Genomic DNA, 21,435 nt, shown 5'->3' with positions numbered 1-21,435 from the left:
TTATAAACCATATTTTGGCTTTTATCTAGGTGGTTCTCTTTCTAGGATCTCTTACTCTAGAGGAAGAAAGCTTCTACTTGTGAGCAGCCATATGAAAGGGCCCAGATGGTTAGAAAGCTACCAAGAATCAAAAGTTTGGTAAAGGATCCTCCTTCCTCCAGTGAGCATTCTAATATCTACAATCCCAGCTAACATGAGAAACTGAGAACTACAAACACCAAGCTAAGCCTCTCCCTGATTCCTGAACCTCAGAATCTGAATGAGATAATAAATATTTGTTATTTTAAGCTGCCTTTTTTTTTGGTTGTTATTAGGGTGGAAAGTGTGGCTCACTGGTAGTGTTTATCTAGCCTGAAGGAGGGCTTGAGTTCTAACCCTAGCTCTGAAAAACTTTCTAAAACTCTTCACCTGTTACCTTATTTCTGATACTAAGTCAATACTTCCTTTCATGATGAATGTTTACTGCTCTGTCGACCTTTGGGTGGATCTGGAAACAACTCTACAGTGGATCCTAATGGCATAGTTAAATCTTGACTTAATAAGCTTTTTTCTCAATGTGCTTATGCTTTTGCTGTTAACTGTAATGTTTAGTTTAGCTGGTGAGATCATATCTATCACTTATTCTTTTGTCACTGGGAAGAAGGATCTGTAACTTGCCAACTAAACTGGAAATGTCCCAATATCAATGTAAAAGATTGCAGCTATGTTGGATTAAGAACAAACTATATTGGTAATTTATTTGTTATCAACTGTATTCCATCTGCTTGAGTTTCAAAGAATATTAAATGTTATTGTTCTTTTCTTTTTGATAGTGGGATCTGAAGTGAGAGCCTGGTGTTTGCTTGCTGGGCAGGTGGATCACCACTTGTGCCACTCCTTCAGTCATTTTTTTTGGCTGGTATATTTGAGATGGAATCTCACAATCTTTTCCTCCCTGGCTGACCTCAAACCAATGTCTCAGCCTCCTACATAGCTAGGATTAAAAGCATGAGCAATTAGTACCTGGCTTTTATTTTTATTTAAAGGCTATTAACATTCTAGAAAAGTCTTTTTTGTATTGATTTTTATAGTAAATGTGATGTACAGAGGGGTTTACAGGTAAGCCAGGCAAGGAGTGTATTTCTTTTTGAACAGTGTCACTTCGTTTTTTTTTTCTCCCAGTTTTCCCCTCCTCCCCCTAAGTTACATAGTTCACTCTCAACATAGTGTCTAGTGAGTATCACTGCTATATTTGTTCACCCTTTGTCCCACCATTTCTATGTTTCCTGTCCCTCCAATCAAATAAGCTTACATACAAGACAAAAAGTACAGAAATAAAAAATAGCAACAAAAGGGGAAAAACAGTATTTCCATTTCAATAAGCATTACTTTATATGATCATATGCACATAGCTATTTGAGTCCTTGTGATCCTAAGAATATCTTCCCTTTGTCTCACTGTGTGAATGTTTATCAAATCCTATCATGTCCATGTCTTGTTTATCATGTCCAAGTGTAACTTTTTTGTCTTTTACCATCCATTGTATTTACTTATATATTTATAGGCATGTTCTAATTATTACAAATGAAGGAAGCAATGCAACCTGTTTCTTTGGGTCTGGCTTACTTCACTTAATAGTTTTTGCCAAGTCCTTATTTCCATTTCCTTACAAATGGGGCAATATCATGCTTTCTGATTTAAGAGTAGAATTCCATTGTGTATACATAGCACATTTTCTTGATCCATTCATCCACTGAGATATTTCTGGATTGAATCCCTAACTTGGCTACGGGATACAATGCTTCAATGAACATGGTTGTGCTAGTGGCTTTAGCGTGGCCTGGCTTGTGGTCAATTGGATAAATGCTCAGGAGTGGGATTACTGAGTCATAAAGAAGTTGTATGTTTAGTCTTTTGAGGAACCTCCATACTGCTTTCCAGAGTGGTTGAACTAGTTTACATTCCCACCAACAGTGTAGTAGTGTTTCCTTTTGGCCACATCCCCACCAGCATCTCTTATTATTAGTTTTCTTGATAATGGCCAGTCTAACTGGGGCGAGGTGGAATCTCAGTGTTGTTAGGACATAGCTAGCAAGATAAATAGAAAGCCCACAGAATGAGAGATCTTTACTAGCTATGCATTCGACAAGGGCTAAAAAAAATTACCCATTCTTTCCCCTTACCCAAAAAACACAAATCCTCAACGAAACAACAACCTAGTTAGTAAATAGGCTGAAGACTTAAAGAGAGACTTCTCAGAAGAAGTAAGACTGGCCAATAGACACGTGGAGAATGCTCAACATCTCTGGCCATAAAAGAAATGCCAATCATAACAATGAGAGATTCCACTTCACCCTCGTTAGAATAGAGAAGTCTTTACTTAAATACTCTGGTCCTGTTAGCAGCAGGCCAAACCTGGATGACCGCTTCGTCTTTACCCAAGACAGCCTCTAGAGGGCAATCTCTCTTTTTTGTTTTTCCTTTTTTTCTTTTCTCCCGGCCTCAGCATCTTCTCTGCTTTGGCTTTCACCCCGCCTCCGACCCTGACCACGCCCCTAACTCGCAACCCAATTTCTTCAAGAGGTTATTTTGCCCCGCCCCCTGGCAGCTCGCAACCAAACAAAACAGCTGGCTTCGGGGCCGCTCTAGCGGTTTGGAGGACCTCTCGGTGTCTCACGGAAGTGGGCGGGGCTGACGCCGGGTACGGACTCGCTGCGGCCCTCCCGACGGCTTTCACTCAGACAAATATTGTGGGCATGGGGCAGCAAGACTTGTGGAGGTTGCTCTCGAGGTGAGTGGGCGAAGAAGCCAGCAGAGCGGCGGCGGGGGCCGTTGGCTACTTTCGCCCAGCTGGGAGAAGGGCCGGGGTGTCCGCTCGCCCGCCCGGCCAGTCCCCCTGCCTGGGCTGCTGCGTGCAGCGAGCACACTCGCGCGTTGCCGGCTGTGGTGGGTGGTGGGACTCGATGGTTGGGGCTGTGTCGGACGGCTCCAGCTTCACCCCGGCGGCTGCCGTTCGCAGGCCCCTGAACGTGGGGTTGGGGGAGATGTGTGCAGACGTTAGCCCTTTGAAAGTGTTCCTCGCGGAAATCGGGTCATCATTCTTTCAGAAAGTGAGGGTGCATTTGTTTCGGAGCCAGCGCTTGTCCTGATCAAATAAGGACGACTATCCCGTGTGCAAAGCCTCAACAGTTTGCTTGATGTTTTCCCACAAAGGGACAAAAACGTTGTGGGGAAGTTAATAGTTACTGTTGCAAAAGAGTCTAACATTGTATCCACTTGCCTGCTTCTCAAACCTTTGTTCGACGTGGATACTTTTTTTTTTTTTTTTTTTTTACACTTTTTGCTTTTTTAGTACTTTACAGTTAACCAGCTCTTGGAGAGAGTACGTACACTCATTACTGCCTTTTTTTCCTTTTGACATGGTTAGTAATACCAAATTATTTGAGAAACAGATTTTTAACAGCCTAATTAGTAGAGACGATCATTTCCATGCTTCTCGTTATTCCATCCTAGCTTTCAGGATGCGGATTGACTATGTTAGATCAGGACTAGCTTGGGGGGGGGGGTGATTAGAGGTGGTTTTCCTGTGGCAGCCCTGGAATAGGATTTTCCCTATTAAAACAGAGGTGAGGCCACGGCCGTCCAGTCTACAGTAGTGTAATCCACAAATACGAAAGGGATTCCCATGACAGAGAGGGAAAGGGCCTGCTTTCCATGGCTGGCATTGTTGGGCAATTCTGCTTGAACGCTGGTCTTTGGTTTCTTTAGCACTGTCATATGTTCCTAGTATCACTATTACCAATCTGTTCCAGTGCCAGCTTTGCCTTTGAATTTATTTTTTAAATTTTGCCCCCAGACTCACTCTCCTGAAGATAATGGACAATTTAGTTGTCTAGCCTTATTTACTGTAAGCTCTGGTGCTGGTGAAAACTATTTGAATGTCTCCATTGAAGAGTAAGTGCACCCAAATGCATCCAAATGTTACTCTTTACATCCACCAACTTCTGGGTTCCCAATGCTAAGTTCTCTCACACTCCCAAACAAATTTATATGCATTCTCAAATTTATCACTAGTTCATTTTGTGGAAGCTTGACTGACAGACTGCCTCCCAATTTAGTAAGTTCTGTACAATACTGCTAGATTAATATTAACGAAGTTTTATACTTACAGGAATACTCTCCTGCTTGTGGAACTAAATAAAAATTTGAAGGCTTAGAGTTCAAGATTTTTGGCTTCAGTTTACTTCATGAGTACCACAGTACTTAATCCATTCTAGCTACTGAGAGGCACATTTCTGTTATCTGGACTATGTGTTTCTTCTGTTCTTTACATAAGATTTCCAGATGCCCTTGACATCTGAAAGAGCAGATATTAAATAAATGATTAGACAAACATGAATTTGGTTAACAACTCTTGTAAGGGTCTTAATGCAAAAGTATAGATGTGAGAAGGAGGAGGTCAGACTCTTAAAAAGAATTGATCTTTAACTTGTTGATAATACTATTTTCTTCCCCTCATGGCCCATCAGCTTTCTACTCCTTTAACTACTTTGTTTTGGTTCTTGCTCTTTTGGCTGTCTGTTCTCTTCTATTTCGACTTAGTTGTTTCTTAGTTGATTAGAGGGTCAGTCTTTAATGCTGTTATATTTTTCTGTGCCAGGAAATGTAACCCAAAATTTAGAGATCAGGAAACATGTAGTGTTGTTAGCTAGGTGAATGCTTGTGGCTTTAAAACACTGCACTATCAAATCCAAGTAACCACAACCAAACCACATTTGCAGACCCAGGCCTCAATCTTACCACCATTATGTTTCCAAGGGCAGCCTCTTTCTTTTTTGCAGAGAGTGGAGAGGTTCTTCTTCCTCTGTGATTGTCCATGCATGTGACTTCCAGCTTGTCTGTGGTCTTTTAACTTTTCTTTCAGGCCCCAGGCTCTTTTCTTCATTTGTTATATAGTGTTTTTACTTATGCATACAAATAGAATCAGGATGAAAATCATTTTTAGTAATACTGTATTAGGATAAGCATATTCAGATTTTTCAAAAAAATATGGAAACTTGATTTAAAAATACTCCTTAATAGATGGGGTGCTAGTGGCTAATGCTTGTAATCTTAGCTAATTAGGAGGCTGAGATCTGAGAATTGAGGATCAAAGCCAGCTGGAGCAGGAAACTCCTTGAGACTTTTATCTCCACTTAATTATCAGAAAACCAGAAGTGGTGCTGTGGCTCAAAGTGGCAGAGCACTAGCTTTGAACAGGAAAAGCTCAGGGACAGTGCACAGGCCCTGATTTTAAGCCCCACCCAGGGAGGGGAGTGGGAGGGGAATACTCCCTAGTAAGTTATAATCTGTCACTTTAGTTTACTTTTTTTCAGCTATTGCTTTTAATGGCAACATCACTGCCTTTTGTAGTCATTTTGTAGAGCTTAAAACAAAATACTTACGCTTATATCCCACCCCGTGGTCTTTGATTTAATTAGTCTTGGATATGACTTGAGCTTTGGAATTTTTTATGAGTCCTTGGGGGGTGATTGTAATAGGAGTTACTAGTTAGGATGGGAGAATATTTTACTTGTGGAGCAAATTTAAAATACTAGGCCAGAGATGAAAAGTGTGACTGATTCAAGTGACTGATTTCCTTCTTTTTTATAGTAGTATTCAATAAGAATATATCAAAGAGGAAAGAAACAAAAATTCCTCAAAGGTCCTTAGATTATAGTTTTAAAGTATAAATTCAGACATCTAATATGTGGTTACAAGTGGTAAACATGGTCTTGCTTGCTTTTTCTTCTCCTTTGCCTTTAGCTATTGTTCTTTTTATGACCTCAAACTAGCCTTGAAAGAATAAGTTCCATCAGCTAAAATCTGGGTCTGCAGATGTGCACAATTCCTGTCATGCTGCTGTGGATATTGATCCCTGCTGTGACTTCTCTTCATACATTTTGAACTTCTTAAGTATGCATTCCAGCAGTGCGGGTCCATTTGCATGCATGCATACAATGTTTCTGGCTTATATTTATCCTCCTCTATTACTCTTCCCTATCCTTCCTCCCCCAACCTTTCCCCTTTTAAGTTTCTTACAAATGTTTTATATAAGTTTCATTATGACCTTTGCACACATAATATTTCTAATCATGTTCTGCCTTTCTCATGTTTTCTATCCCATTCCATTTTTCACCCCAAAGAAGTCTTCCACCTAAGTGAACTAATTTTTTTTTTTGTTTAAGATTTAGATTCTTGAAAAAACTATAAGTCTAGCTTGTTTCACTAGAAGTTTTGTATTCCTAGCCTAAGCATTTTTAAATAACAAAATTGGAAACTGTTGCTTTGTAGCTTGTGGTTTTGGTATTGTTGTAAGTTGTGTCGTAACTATTTTTACATGATGTAAGTATTTAAGCATTTTTGTAGCTGTTTTACGGGTGTGCCTTTAAAAACATTGCTGTATTAGACTTTTATTTTTGGTCAGTCATGGGGCTTGAACTAAAGGTACTGTCCCCCAGCTCTTCAGCTCAAGGCTAGGGCTCTATCACTTGAGCCACAACACCACTTCCATTTATCTGGTAGTTTATTGGGCTGGCTTCAAACCATGATCCTTAGATCTCAGCCTCCTAAGTAGCTAAGGATTGCAGGAGTGATCAGCTTGTATTAGATATTTTGTTTTGAGTTTTTTCCTTCATATAAATAATTGCTGTGAACATTGGTATAAATCAACTGCAAATGCTTGTGGAATTACTAGATAGACGTGGAAGATTTTTTTAAATTAATAAAATATATTTCTTTGGGTCTAGCTTATTTCACTTAATAAAATTTTTTTCCAGGTCTTTCCATTTCCTAACAAATGGGGCGATGTCATTCTTTCTGATGGAGGCATAGAATTCCATTGTGTATATATACCCTTTTCTTATTCCATTCATCTACTGAGGGGCATCTGGGTTGGTTCCATATCTTAGCTATGGTGAATAATGCTGCGATAAACATAGTTGTGCTGATAGCTTAGTATGGCCTTGTTTGTGATCGTTTGAGTAAATGCTCAAAAGTGGGATTGCTGGAGCATAGTGAAGCTTTCTGTGTAGTCTTTTGAGGAACCTCCATACTGCTTTCCAAAGTTGTTGAGCAAGTTTCCACTCCCACCAACAATGTAGTGGGGTTTTCTTTTGGCCACATCCCCTCCATCATCTGTTGTTACTAGATTTCTTTGTTGTTGTTGTTGTTGTTGGTTGTGGGGCCTGAACTCTGGGCCTGGGCACTGTCCCTCAGCTCTTCAGCTCAAGGCTAGTGCTTTACCACTTGAACCACAGCGCCACTTCCAGCTTTTTCTGCTTATGTGGTGCTGAGGAATCGAACCCAGGGCCTCATGCATGCAAGGCAAGCGCTCTACCACTGAGCCACCTTCCCAGCCCCTGAGCCACCTTCCCAGCCCCTAGATTTCTTGATTATAGCCATTCTAACTAGGGTGAGTGGAATCTCAATGTTGTTTTGATTTGCATTTCTTCCATAGTTTCCCTTATTTGCAAAAACTAGTATACATCTATGATAATCTTACCAGACAAGAAGAAAAGGTCAAAAGCTATATACATATGATCATCTAAAATGATGCTAAGCAAAATGAACCTGAGGATTGGGACACAAGAGTTTTTTCTTTGTTGCTGTTGTTTTTAATGTACTATGTAATATTTTGTTTCTTTTGTATGTTCTTTTGTATGTTTCTTTTGTATGGAATAACCCCTGTTGTCACTGTATTTGATTCTGGTGCCTTGCATCTTTTAAAAAAATATATATATATATTATTGTAAAGATACTGTCCAGAAGGGTTACAATTACATGAGTAAGGTAATTAGTACATTTCCTATGGAGCATTGTTACCTCCTCCTTTGTTTTACCCCTACCATCCTTTCCCTCCCCACCTCCCCAACTCTTCCCCCCCCACCCCGAGTTGTAAAGTTGGTTTTCAACATAGTGTCTTGTACATCTCATAGCTACAATAGGTCAACATGTATCCTTATTTCAGCATTTTGTTATTTTCCTTCCCCTCCCCAAATTAGAAAAATGTCTATACAAGATACAGGGTACTGGAATCAAATATCCTGATAACAGGTTATACCATGGGGGAAGGACATACAAAAGAAACAAAAAGAAATCACATAGTACATTATAAGTACATTAAAAACAACAACAACAAAGACAAAACTTCTTGTGTCTCTATCTTGGGGTTCATCTCGCTTAGCATCATCTTATATGGTCATATATACATAGCTTTTGACCTTTTCTGCTTGTCCTAGACATATACTAGTTTATTGCAAATAAGGAAAACCAAGGGACCTATGTTTCTTTGGGCCTGGCTTACTTCACTTAATATAACTGTGCTCTGCATCTTGTATATACATTTTTATAACTTGGGAAGGAGAAGGAAATAACAAAATGCTGAAATAAGGATACAGGTTGATCCACTGTATCAATGAGAGGTACGAGATGCTATGTTGAGAATGAACTTTACAACTTGGGGGAGCAGGAGAGGGAGGAGTTGGGGAGGTGGGGAAGGAAGGGATGGCAGGGGAAAAACAAAGGAGAGGGTAACAATGCTCCATAGGAAATGTACTCATTACCTTATTCGTGTGACTGTAACTCCTATGTACAATATCTTTACAATAAAAAATTAAATTAAAAAAATAAAACAGTACTTAGATAGAGTCTCTTGCTATGTTGTCCAAGCTAGACTTGAATTTCCTGGGCTTAAGTGATCCTGTTTATCTGGGACTGCAGATGTATACCATAACACAAAGTTAATCTTTTTAAAGGTTGTGAATCTGTTTTTCATTCTGCTTACTAGAAAGTTAGTACTAATCTCTTAGCAGTGTCTGAAAATGCCCATGTTATTGCATCCTTACCAAACACTTCAAATTAATACTTATTAGAGCGTTTTTCAGGTTTACAGAAAAGGTGAGCAATGTGTCATGCTCAATTTCATTTGCTCAATGTCACACAAATGTGTCCCACTGTCCTAAACATGTTCTGTCTCCACCTGCCCATGCTTCCTCCCCAAACCTCTGCCAACCTTTGCCTTCTTCAGTATATTGATATTGTAATTCATGTATTTGGTAGTCTTTTCAGATTAACTTCTGCTTTGCACACATTTCCTCATGTTTGTACATGTATACATGTGTTTTGTGTACGTGTGTGTCTGTGTGTATGTGAGTGAAGATTGCTCATTTCTGTTTTGACATCTTAGTTACTGATACCTTTTGGCAATTGTGGATAGAGTTAGCAAAACATTCATATGCAGGTGTGTGTGTGTGTGTGTGTGTGTGTGTGTGTGTGTGTGTGTGTGTGTGTGTGTGTGTGTGTGTGTGTGTGTGTGTGTGTGCATGTGTGGTCCTGGGGCTTAAATTCAGGGCATGGGTGCTATCTCTGAGCTTCTTTGCTTTTTCACTCTACCACTTGAGCCACAGCTCCACTTCTAGCTTTTGGTGGTTAATTGGAGATGAGTCTCACAGAAATTTGAACCATAAGCCTCAGATCTCAGCCTCCTGAGTATCTAAGATTACAAGTTTGTGCCACTGGTTCCTGGCTCACAGGTTTTCTCTTGTGGATGTAGGTCTTCAACTCATTTGGCAAAACTCAAGAAGTGGGTTTCTGTATTATATGACAAGAATATATTAATATATTTAATTTTGTAAGAAACTGACAAACTCTTCCAAAATGGCTCTCATTTCATTGCTGAATCTTTCAGCAATGAATGAGAGTTAAGTCCTTTAAAGATATTTTGTTCTAATGCCTTATTGTTTTGGTGGCACTGGATTTGAACTCAGGGCTTAGTGTTGACTATGTACACAGTTGTGCTCTCTCTCACTTAAGCCATGCCCTCCCCAGTGCTGTAATAACTTTTGGAAGGGGCTTAAGTAAAAAAGGATTATAGAGTTTGAAAATGGAGACATGATTGCCCCTGGGACCATGCTCATTGTATTTTACATGTGTTTCAGGTTTGGTTCATTTAAAAGAACCAGTATCATTCTACAACATTTGGTAAGTTTGGACTTCACTTTGCTGGCCTTATTACTTACAATGTTTAACTTAACATGTTGTTATTATAGGGAAGTCAGGTAAAACAGGACTAACAAGTTTTTCTTACTCTTAGAGCATCATTATTCTTGGTTTTGTAATGTTATACTTGCTATCTCCCATGAAGTTTATGTATCAATATTATATAGCTAAACTATAGTTTTAGTTATACCACTGAACATGGGTAAGTTAAGTTGCTTGGACTTACATAATGAGTCTACAATGTAGACATTTAGTCTCTTGCAGCCCCCCTTTTGAGTAGTTAGGCTCATGAACCACAGTGCCTGCTAGTCTTTTTTTTTAATTTAAATTTTTATTTTTTGTGAACATACTGTACAGAGGGGTTACAATTACATGGGCAAGATAATGAGTACATTTCTTATCAATCATTGCAGCCTCCTCCTTTGTTTACCCTTCACATCCCTTCCTAGCCTCCCCCCGCCCCCCCAGTCCTGCCCCCCCCTGCACCAAAGTTGTAAAGTTCGTTTTTGACATGACGACTTGTACTTCTCATAGTTGCATCGGGTTAGTCTTTTGTTTTTAATATCCTTCCCTGAAAGTCTTCTAGGTAAATACAAACATTTTTGCCTGAGAATGAATTTTTAATAGAAATTAATTTCAGCATTAAAAGTGCAACATATAAAAGATGGATTGTTGCATTTTATTAGATTTTTGCTACATGTATGTTGTCTAGTTTGAACTAGCATATCCCAGTTAAGATTTTTCAGTTCTTTTTTTTCAATATGGAGGATTGAGCCAGCCAGGTCCATGCTAGGCAAGCACTCTCCCAGTAGGCACCTCCAGCTATAATTCTCCAGTGTACCTAACTTCCTGTTTTACTTTCCACACTGTTCCTATGTGAGGTTTATAGGATTGTGTTTGTATAAAGAAAGGTGTTAAGATGAACTAATACAACAATGATACTTGCTCTAGACACTGTTGGAAATGGACTTTATAACTTGGGGAGGGGTAAGGAGGAGAAAATGAGGGAGGGGATAACAAAATTCAAAAAGAAATGCACTCATTACCTCCCTTATATAACTGTAACCCCCTGTTCATCACCTTTACAATAAATATATTAAAATAAGTAAAAGGTGTTATGGTTGGTGGCACCATGAACTTTAGTGATTGTATGTAATGGAATCTTAGAAAATTAGTTAATTAGTGTAAGCCCCTAAGTTAGTGTTCAGGAATCTATCTCTTCCCAACTCTGTAACATGCAAATCTGGCCTCAAACTGATTTTCCTGCTTATCCCACCATTATTCCTTTCCTCCACCAGCCATATTTCATTCATAGTTAACACACTAACATTATCAAATATCAATTGTTTTTTGCCTAGCATGTACTGTTTCTTCTACCTAGTAGTTCTTGTCTCTCTTTTTCTTTACAAACATCAAAGCCCAGTCCAGATGTCACTTTTTAAGACTTGTTATCTTTTCTAAACACATAACAGAACTCAAATAATAATAATAAAGTAAAAATTTTAGGAGTATGTTATAGTCCAAGGAATTCCACACTAGGAGATGAGGGGATTCTAAATCATGTAATTCACTCAGAAATAAAAATAAATAATTCAAAAGTCATGTGTAATTTACTTTGGAATTTGTTCACTTACAGTCTCCAAAACTTTTGAGATATGCCTAGTTATCCATTCCTTTAGTTATTAATATGAAGGATTTGCTATGAGCTTGTGATGAAATGTTTTCACTAAGTTTTTGTTTTTTTGGGTTTTTTTTTTAATCTGCACAGAGAATGTCTACACACTCGGCAGGCTTGGGTGAAGTGTTGTTGGAAAGGAAAGGTTGTGCAGGAGTGATAACACTAAACAGACCAAAGTTCCTCAATGCGCTGTCCCTGAATATGGTTCGGCAGATTTACTCCCAGCTGAAGGTTTGTCATTTTCTGAGAGCATTTATTTAGATTCTTTGCAACGTTTCTGGAATTTTATCAGAAGGAATTTCAAAACTCTCTTGCATATGCACCATGGCCCCATTGATTCTTGAGCCCTCTGTTCCTTCCAGTGTAATAATCATTGAATGCCCTTGGTGATAGGAAGCCCTTTCTTCATGAGACAGCCCTTTCCAGAAGCTTTTGGGTAGCTGTCTGCCACTCTTTGTTCCTCTGACCTTTCAAACAGTGAACCTGGCTCTACTTTTGAATGTAAGTTAGCAGGTTTTAATCTCTTGCACATGACAGTCACCTTTTGGTTTCAAGACAGTTCTTTTCAAAATGCTTGCCTCATGATTCTTTCATTCTATTTTTATTTTTCATTTATTTTTTGGTGGTGCTGGAGATTAAACCCAGGGACTCACAAATGCTAAACAGTTGCTCTACTACTCAGCTCTACCTAGTGCCCCATCCTGCTTGTCTATTAGTCATCCTTACCAAGTTCAAGTCAATTCCATATTTCATCAACATCGTAAGTTGTTTATTCTGTGTGCATATTTTTCTTAGAACAGAGCTCTATGACAATTGCCCTATCAGCAATCTTTGTGCTATTTACCAGACTTACAAATTTATGTAATCTATCATTAAGCCCTTATTTATTCATCTTGGGCTCAATTGGAACCACATACTATAATTGGATATTATTAATATTGAATCAATAATATTAATTGGCTTACTAATTTTGTGATGCCATGAATAAATCTGATCACAAAGTACTCAAGTAGGAGCCTTTTATGGAATACAATCTTAATTTATCTCAGAAGAGAAAACAGAGTTCATTCCATGCTTAAGGAAATGAATGAGATCCACTCCTTTAGATATGTTTTATAAAACCATCAATGTATCTATACACATGTATGTATATGTACACATATGGATGTATCTTTAATGAGTTTATGTTTACAGTTTGCTCATACCATCTTCTTCTGTTTGAATAGAAATGGGAACAAGATCCTGAAACATTTCTGATTATTATAAAGGGGACTGGAGAAAAGGCTTTCTGTGCTGGTGGTGATGTAAGAGGTGAATTCCCTTCTCCTATATTAATGATTTTTTTTTTCTGATAAGAACTGACAAAGGGGCTGGGCACCCGTGGCTCCCGCCTGTAATCCTAGCTACTCAGGAGGCTGAGATCTGAGGATCACGGTTCAAAGCCAGCCTGGGCAGGAAAGTCCATGAGACTCTTTTCCCCAATAAAGCACTAGAGAACCAGAAGTGTTGCTGTGCCTCAAGTGGTAGAGCACTCACCTTGAGCTGAAGAGCACAAGGACAGAGTTCAAGCCCCATGACCAAAAAAACAAAGAAAAAAAAGAGCTGACAAAGGTAAATGTTTGAGGATGTTTATAATTCATCTTATTTTCTAGAACCATTAAAGATAATAATTATTAAGAAATTAGAAAAATAGAGACCTAACCTTTTGTTGTTAGTGTTAGAAAATGAGGGGAATTGAGATTTTTTTTATTGCGCAGGTGTACGAGGGGTTACAGTTTAGAGATTTGTTTTTGACTTCACTGTACATGTAGTAAAGTTTAGATCTGAAACTCACATAATTTTGTCAAAGTAGTATAATCTGAACATAGTAAGTCTGAGAATGTAAATGGAAAAATGGACCCAAATTTTGCTTCTTCTACTCCTTACTACACAGATCACTTTTATGTGTGGGATTTATTCCTCACATACTAAGCAGGCAATTTTGTTGAGGATGACAGTTGATTGTCTTATAATTCCATTCAGTTCTGACACTATCTAGGTGGGGGTAGTGTCCAGATCCCAAGATCAAGGGCTCAATTCTCAACATGGCTCCCTTCCCCTACACTTTAGATGCCAATAGTTAAGACCCAAGTTTGTTTTGCCTATGCTCCTGACTCACTGGGTATAAACCCAGCTTCCCATAAGCTACTTGTTGAATTTGGTTAGTATGCTTGCATGGTTGTAGAAATCAAGAGAGTACTTAGATGTACTGGTTTATTATAAGGGTATTTACTATAAAGGATACAGGACATTAACGCATAGAGCACAGGGCAAGACATGGGATAAGGAGTGAGGAGCATCCATTAGCTGAACTACCCTTTAGGCATCTCCTGTTCAAGTCTCCAGACTCTATCCTTTTGGATTTTTATGGAGCCTTCATTGCATGAGCAATGGAGCATGGGTAGCTACATGGAAATGTGACTGGATGAAAAGGGTATGATGAATGCTAATAGACAGAGGAAGGAAGCCCACTGCCTGCACTTTCACATTCCTTTTGGCCTCTGTTCAACATTCCTTCTCCCAGGTCTGGTACAGGACTCCTCAAATGAGGGCATCAGATCTGGACAAGTGAGGCCGAGAATGTCTTCATGACCAGCTCCAAGAGCCAGCAGGAAAAATTCGAACATATGACCAGCTTTGGGGAAGCCTATGGCCTGCCTTATAGCCTACCTTGGGAATTATGAAATATATACCATAATACACCAGTATATCGAACAAAAATTTTTGCCTTAAAATGTTAACAATTGGTCTGTGTCTAAGTGTAGTATGTCTGTAACATGGGCAGTTTAAGTGTGTTAAGCCCTTTTAGAACCTTCACTCCAGTACTTACCACGGTATTTTTAATCTATTTGACTATATTGATTAGAAAACACTTTTTTGATTTGCAGTGTGTTTCCTTCTTTCCTTCCATAGCGGTCTCAGAAGCTGCAAAGACAAAGCAGAATCTGGCTCAGGATTTCTTCAGAGAAGAATATTTACTGAACAATACGATTGGTAGGTATACTCTGTTGAGAGCATTAAAAATACAATGGAGAAATGGGGAAGATGGTATGATTGGTTAAAATAGGCACTCTTATTGAAAATTTTATGTAAAATGTATTGGGCATAAATAAAATTGGTTGAACTTTCTGACTGCTTATTCCAGAAGAATTACACTTTAATTTTGGTAGACTCTACTTTTATTTGTTATAAAGTTAATATTAAAATAGGGATTCAACTGTGGATAGGGCTGGGAGCGAAAAGCTGGGAGAGAGTGAGAGAATGGGTAACATTGTCCAAAAAGAAATGTACTCATTACCTGACTTAAGTAACTTGTAACATCTCTGTACATCACCTTATGATAACAATAAAAATTAAATTTAAATAAATTAAAAAATAGGGATTTCTGATCATATATCTAGCTTTGTGGGAAACAAAATCTTGGGGTTCAGCTTTCTATGTAAAATGAATCATTTCTTAATTCTTAAGGAACCCCACAATGAAAAAATTTTTATGGTCAAAGTTGTAGGTTTCAATGGAAGCAAAGTTTTGAAGGTTTCATATCTCCTGTAGCAAGTTAAGGGTATTATTACTTTGTTCCCTATTTGTTAAGAGTGCTTTGTTTTGTCTGGTTGTTTATCAAGTGATGGAACATCTACTTTCTTGGATTTTTTTCTCTCCTGGGCAGAGGGCTTGTGTTCTTATGAGTTCTAGAATCAACCAGTGAAGTTCTTCTAGTTTTCATTGCAAGTGGAAGAGCTCCTAACTGAAATTTTATTCATTTAGCTGATTGGTTAGCTCATAATCTTTAACTATTGTTTCCACTCAACTATTGGCTTCAAGTTTCTTTTGTGTTCCTGACACCTGGGGACTTTCCTTCATTGACATGCAATTGGATATAAAATTAGAAATTGCTTTTTCTGTAATTTCTATGGGTTACAAGTACGACTGGGGTACAGGGAAAGTTTCCCACTTAAGCTCAGTGAGTCAAACTGAATGGACATCTGTCTGTTCTTTACATCCAAAACTGTGCCAATCTTTCTTAATTAATAAGCAAAATGTTGGACTGAAAATATTGGCTCCAGTGGGGGCGGGAGGAAGAAAAGAAAAGAAAACCAATTGTGTACATAAACATTGGTGCCTTATTAAGGCAGAATTTACTTCCCAATAGCTAAAACAAAACATTCTTTTATTTCCACTTGAAAGTTGAGTTGTTAAATGATAACGAATAATCTGTATTGTGCTTAGATTAACATCTAAAATTACATATTTATGAATATTAATATGTTTTATAAAAGTTTCCTTGGTAAAATAGATCTATATAATGTGTTTTTTAAACAGAAAGGTAACTATTTTAAATATTACAACTAACATTATAGCTCTATTTCTTTTAGGCTCTTGTCAGAAACCATATGTTGCACTTATTGATGGCATCACAATGGGAGGTGTAAGTAGATGCTACTCTTTTGATTGATGTGAGTTATACTCAAAACAAGCTAAAATTATTAAACAGAAGCGAAGAATATAATACAATATAAGCCATTGCAACAAAATTATATGTGATTTGGAGTTTAATCCAATTATTTTGGATTGTAATCCAATTACAGTATATAATATTTTAATTTTTTAAATTAGGTAGCTTGCCAGAGTGTTTGTACTTTTTCTTTACCTATAGGACCTTTTTCTTGTGTTGGAAATCAAACTCATGGCCTTGCGTATTCTAAGAATCAATACACTACCACTGGAAGATATTCTCAGCTGTTGTTTTTGTTTTTCTTTTTTTAAATTTTAGGTGGTATTAGGGTTTGAACTCAGGACCTATACTTGCTAGGCAGGCACTCTTAACAGTTGAGTCATACCCCCTAATCCTCTTTTGCATTTTTTTTTCCCCTCAAAATGAGATCTCAAGTTATTTTTCTGGAGTGGGCCTTGGACCATGATCCTTCTACCTACAGCTCCTGAGTAGCTCTGGTTACAGGTGTATACCACCACACCTGGCTTATTTATTGAGATGTATGTCACAGTAACTTTTTGTATGACTGGCCTTGAACCACAATTCTTCTCATGTCCATCTCCTGAGTTGCTGGGTCCACAGGCATGTTAAGTTTTTCTAGGCTTTTAATGGTTGGCTAATCATAGCTAGTACATAAAACTTTACCAGAAATGCTTAAAGATTTTGGGACAGGAATTCACTGTGGAGCCCAGGTTGGTCTGAACTTATTATGAAGCTAGACTGGCCTTGTACTCATGATCCTGCTTGAGCCTTTTGGTTTCTGAGATCATACAGGCATATATCACCACGCCTTGGTTAGTGCTTTTAATTTATATGAAATTCTTTAAAATGGTATTTCTGCCCATTGACAAATCATTTTTTTTATTGTGAAAATACCATTTAGAGGAGTTACAATTACATGGGCAAGATAATGAGTACATTTTTTTTTTATTTTTTTATTGTGAAAATACTGTACAGAGGAGTTACAATTAATGGGCAAGATAATGAGTACATTTCTTATCAAGCATTGTTGCCTCCTCCTTTGTTTCCCCTTCCTATCCCTTCCCATCTCTCTGCCACCCCCCCCCCCCCCCGCCAAAGTTGTAAAGTTCGTTTTTTGACATAACGACTTGTACATCTCATTGTTGCAATGGGTCCACCTGTATCCCTATTTAAATAATTTGTTTTTTCCCTTCCCCTCTCCAAATTATACCAACATCAAATACAGTGAAAACAGGGATTATACCATGGGGGAGGGACATACAAAGCAACAAAGAAATCATCTTATAAATATGTTAGCAACAATAGCAAGAAAGAAAAAAACCACTTGTGTCCTTACCTTGGGTTTCATTTCCCTTAACATCATCTTATCTGATGGTTTCTGCTTGTTTCAGACATATACTAGATATTGCAAATAAGGGAAACCCTGGGACCTGTGTTTCTTTGGCCTGGCTTACTTCACTTAATATAATTTTTTCCAAGTCTTTCCATTTCCTAACAAATGGGGCAATGTCATTCTTTCTGATGGAGGCATAGAATTCCATTGTGTATATATACCACATTTTCTTGATCCATTCATCTACTGAGGGGCATCTGGGTTGGTTCCATATCTTAGCTATGGTAAATAATGCTGCAATAAACATAGTTGTGCTGGTAGCTTTAGTGTGGTCTTGTTTGTAAACATTTGGGTAAATGCCCAAAAGTGCTGGGTCATAGGGGAGCTCTATGTGGAGTCTTTTGAGGAACCTCCATACTTCTTTCCAAAGTGGTTGAACAATTTTACACTCCCACCAACAATGCAGTAAGGTTCCCTTCTGTCCACATCCCCTCCAGCATCTGTTGTTATTAGAGTTCTTGATTATAGCCATTCTAACTGGGGTGAGGTGGTATCTCAATGTTGTTTTGATTTGCATTTCTTTTATGGCTAGGGAGGTTGAGCATTTCTTCATGTTTCTATTGTCCATCCTTCTTTCCTCTTCAGAGAAGTTTCTCTTTAAGTCTTTAGCCCACTTATTTATTGGGCAGTGGTTTCTTTGAGAATTTGTTGTTGGGGGATTTTAATTTTTTGAGTTCCAGGTATATTTTAGACATGAGACCCTTATCCATTGTATGGCTAGTGAAGATCTTCTCCCAATCCATGGGCTTTCTGTTGATCTTGCAAGCTATGTCCTTTGCCATGCAGAAGCTCTGCAATTTCATGCAATCCCATTTGTCCAACCTTTCTTTGATTTGTTGTGTTTCTGGGTCTCTATTAAGAAAATTTTGGCCTGTGCCAAGGAGACCTAGGGTTTTTCCTATTCCATCCTGTAATGTTTTCAGAGTGTCTGTTTTGACTCCGAGGTCTTTGATCCATTTGGAGTTGATTCTGGCACAGTGTGATATATAAGGATCTAGCTTTAGTTTTCTACAAGTAGATAACCAATTGACAAATCATTTTTGCTTTGCCTCTGTTATTATACAGAAATCTAACTGGCTAACATGAAATAATTTTAGAACAAGTGCTGAATTGGATGATCCTGAGTATAACAAAGACAATCCTTTAAAGAAGAGAGTGGTCAGAAAAGGGGCTACGTGGCAAGGCTGGTGGATTGAGCTGATCCTAGAAAGATGATGAGGAGGAGAAAAAGTAACTTCCGTTCTGACCCAGCCATCATGGCTGATGTTGCTTGAAGATGGTCAAGAGGGACACATCTATTTGTCAAAGCTATACAATGTCACAGGAACTTCTGAAATGAAACTGTAGTTTAATATTTATTTTCAATGCAGAACAGATGGCTGAGTAAAAGAATGGATGGACAAGAGTGATATGATCCAATGGTAATAAGTTAGAGGCAATTTAGGAAGGCCTGTTTGTACAGATTCTTGTCAGCCACTCTAACATTCCATTCTGTTTTCTCTGGGCATAAAGCAGGCCTTTCACATAGGGGTGAAGTGCTTTTAGTAGAGATAGATCAGGCAATTCCTTTGGTATCAGCCCTACTTCGGAAGGGCTGAAATTCAGATAATGACCTCTAAAATATATACAAGAGATAGGACTTAGGTATGCAGGTTGTACAAGATCAGTGGGTGAAGTTCTAAAAATTCTACTGACTCAATATTTCAGAGATTTCGTTATTTAGAAAGGAAGAAGTCTCTCCTCTTGTAAAACCACCTTCAGCGAAGCCTCTTGGGTACCAAGAATTGGCTTAGATCTTGCACATCATTTGGAAAGAGATTCTACTAGCAGTTGTCTAGTGAGAAAGCATCATCAAGAGCAGGCAATGCCTGTCTTCTAGTTGGTAGATACTGTCCATGGTTTTGTTGTTCTTCTATTTTCAAGGAAGTGCTGACTTAGGGATATTAAAAGCTCCAGAGTGCCAGTAATGGTGGTTCACGCCTATAATCCCAGTACTTGGGAAGTAGAAGTTTGGGTTACGTAATGAGGCCCTGCTTCAAGAAAAGAGATATAAACACAAAATACTGTATGAAGAAAGTTCTTCAGAACAGGGGAAAAGAAATAACTGGAAGTACTGATGTATAACTGCTTTGTGGGTAAATAAGGAATGAGGAAAAGGTGAGAAAGCAAGAGCAATGAGCATAACCAATCGCACGTAAGAAAACGTGGCCCAATTAAACATGAAAGAAACCCAACAAAAACAAAGCAATCTCAGATGTCTTGCGTAGAACTGAATAAGTGTAATCTTCTTCCCACTGGTTTTCTTTCTGTATTTACTGAAAAGTGCACGAATAACTTTCTAAATAAAAGTATACTTTATATCAGCCCTTCTAGTCAGAATTCTACAAATTAATGCTTTTTACAATGCTTTGAGTGGAATGAGCAAAGAAATCTCATGGTCAGACAGCACTCATTCGTGAGCTCAGCTTGGCAGCAAAAGCAGGTAATTTTTGTAGATTGAGCTAAGGGGAAAAGTAAAATTTGCATCATTTGGGCATGGTCTTAATTAGTTGGTTTCCTGTGATCGGCTGAAACATAGATGCTTACTAAAGTAGACTAAGGTTGGGTTTTGTTATAGTTTGTTACACAGGTACTCAAGATACAGACTCAGATCAATAACCAGCTAATTTAACAAACTGAACACAGGATAAAATGAGACAAATAGGCTTTAATAAAAAGTATGAATAATGATTATTTTGATTTTGGTCAGTAATTTTTTTCTTCTAATGTAGCAAATTTAGCAGTCCAAAAGATGGCGCTACAGAACTTCATTTTTACCCCACCACTTTTTTTTTTTTCTGTAGAAAGTATTTTTCTCCAGCATTATTTTACTGTTTCATTATCCATCACACAGCATTTTATGGAGGAGAAGGCTATATTCTATTGTTGCAGGTTTCTGAAATTCAAATATATACTAAGTATTTTGGTATACAGTAAAATAACAATGAATGTTACTAAGTGGTTCTCTATATAGTTGATCAAAATTCTGTAAAATTATGACATTTTAGTGTATTTGTTTCTAGAGAGATACTTAAAATAATACTTCATTCTATTTCCAAGAAAAAAAATATTTAAATTTGTTGGCTTTCCCTTTAAGCAGTTTTTTTTTTTTTTTTTGGGTCCAGTCGCGGGGCCTGAACTCTGGGCCTGGGCACTGTCCCTCAGCTCTTCAGCTCAAGGCTAGTGCTCTACCACTTGAGCCATAGTACCACTTCCGGCTTTTTTTCTTTTTGCTTATGTGGTCCTGAGGAATCAAACCCAGGGCCTCATGCATGCAAGGCAAGCACTCTACCACTGAGCCACCTTCCCAGCCCTTAAGCAGTTTTTGAAGTTACGTATACTGAACTGGATTTAAAGAAAACTTGTTTCCCTCCTCCAACCCTCCCCCCACCTTTAAATTTTATAAAGAAGACAGTATTGACTCCTCCAAGCCAACTTAAATTATGGGTATAAGGTGGACTTGTTTTTGTGTTTCTCAAAGTACCTTTAAGTTGCTACTAACAGAAGGATTGCGATTGTAGACAAACAAGATATGACACACCAAATAGATCACTTTGTCATAGGACTATTTGAGAAACAGTAGGAACAGGAAGAGTTCTGAAAACTGTACAAGTTATCCTTTTCTAAGGAAAGTTACACCATAAGAAAAATCTGTATTTGTAAGGGAGTCTCTCTCTCTGTCTGTCTTTCTGCCTGCCTCCCTCCCTCCCTCCCTCTCTCTTTCTCACTTTCTCTTTGTCCCTCCCTCCCTCCCTCCCTCCCTCCCTCCCTCCCTCCCTCCCTCCTTCCCTCCCT

The 21,435-nt window shown here is 38.3% G+C and overlaps 1 protein-coding gene across 1 annotated transcript in view; it reads left to right on the top strand.

Moving 5' to 3' along the window:
• The first annotated feature begins 2,637 nt into the window (after positions 1-2,637).
• Hibch (3-hydroxyisobutyryl-CoA hydrolase) overlaps positions 2,638-21,435 on the top strand; it is a 46,134-nt gene continuing 27,336 nt past the window's right edge. The window contains exons 1-6 of the mRNA XM_069995653.1: positions 2,638-2,770; positions 9,957-9,999; positions 11,786-11,926; positions 12,922-13,006; positions 14,648-14,728; positions 16,108-16,160. Coding sequence (XP_069851754.1) covers positions 2,736-2,770; positions 9,957-9,999; positions 11,786-11,926; positions 12,922-13,006; positions 14,648-14,728; positions 16,108-16,160 — 438 coding nt within the window. The 5' untranslated portion in view covers positions 2,638-2,735. The remainder of the gene's footprint in view (positions 2,771-9,956; positions 10,000-11,785; positions 11,927-12,921; positions 13,007-14,647; positions 14,729-16,107; positions 16,161-21,435) is intronic.

Source organism: Dipodomys merriami, unplaced genomic scaffold, assembly GCF_024711535.1.
Source record: "Dipodomys merriami isolate MVZ:Mamm:240054 unplaced genomic scaffold, mDipMer1.0.p SCAF_49, whole genome shotgun sequence".
NCBI lineage: Eukaryota > Metazoa > Chordata > Mammalia > Rodentia > Heteromyidae > Dipodomys > Dipodomys merriami.
Note: the sequence above shows the minus strand (reverse complement) of the source record. Positions and strands in the feature narration are given on the sequence as shown.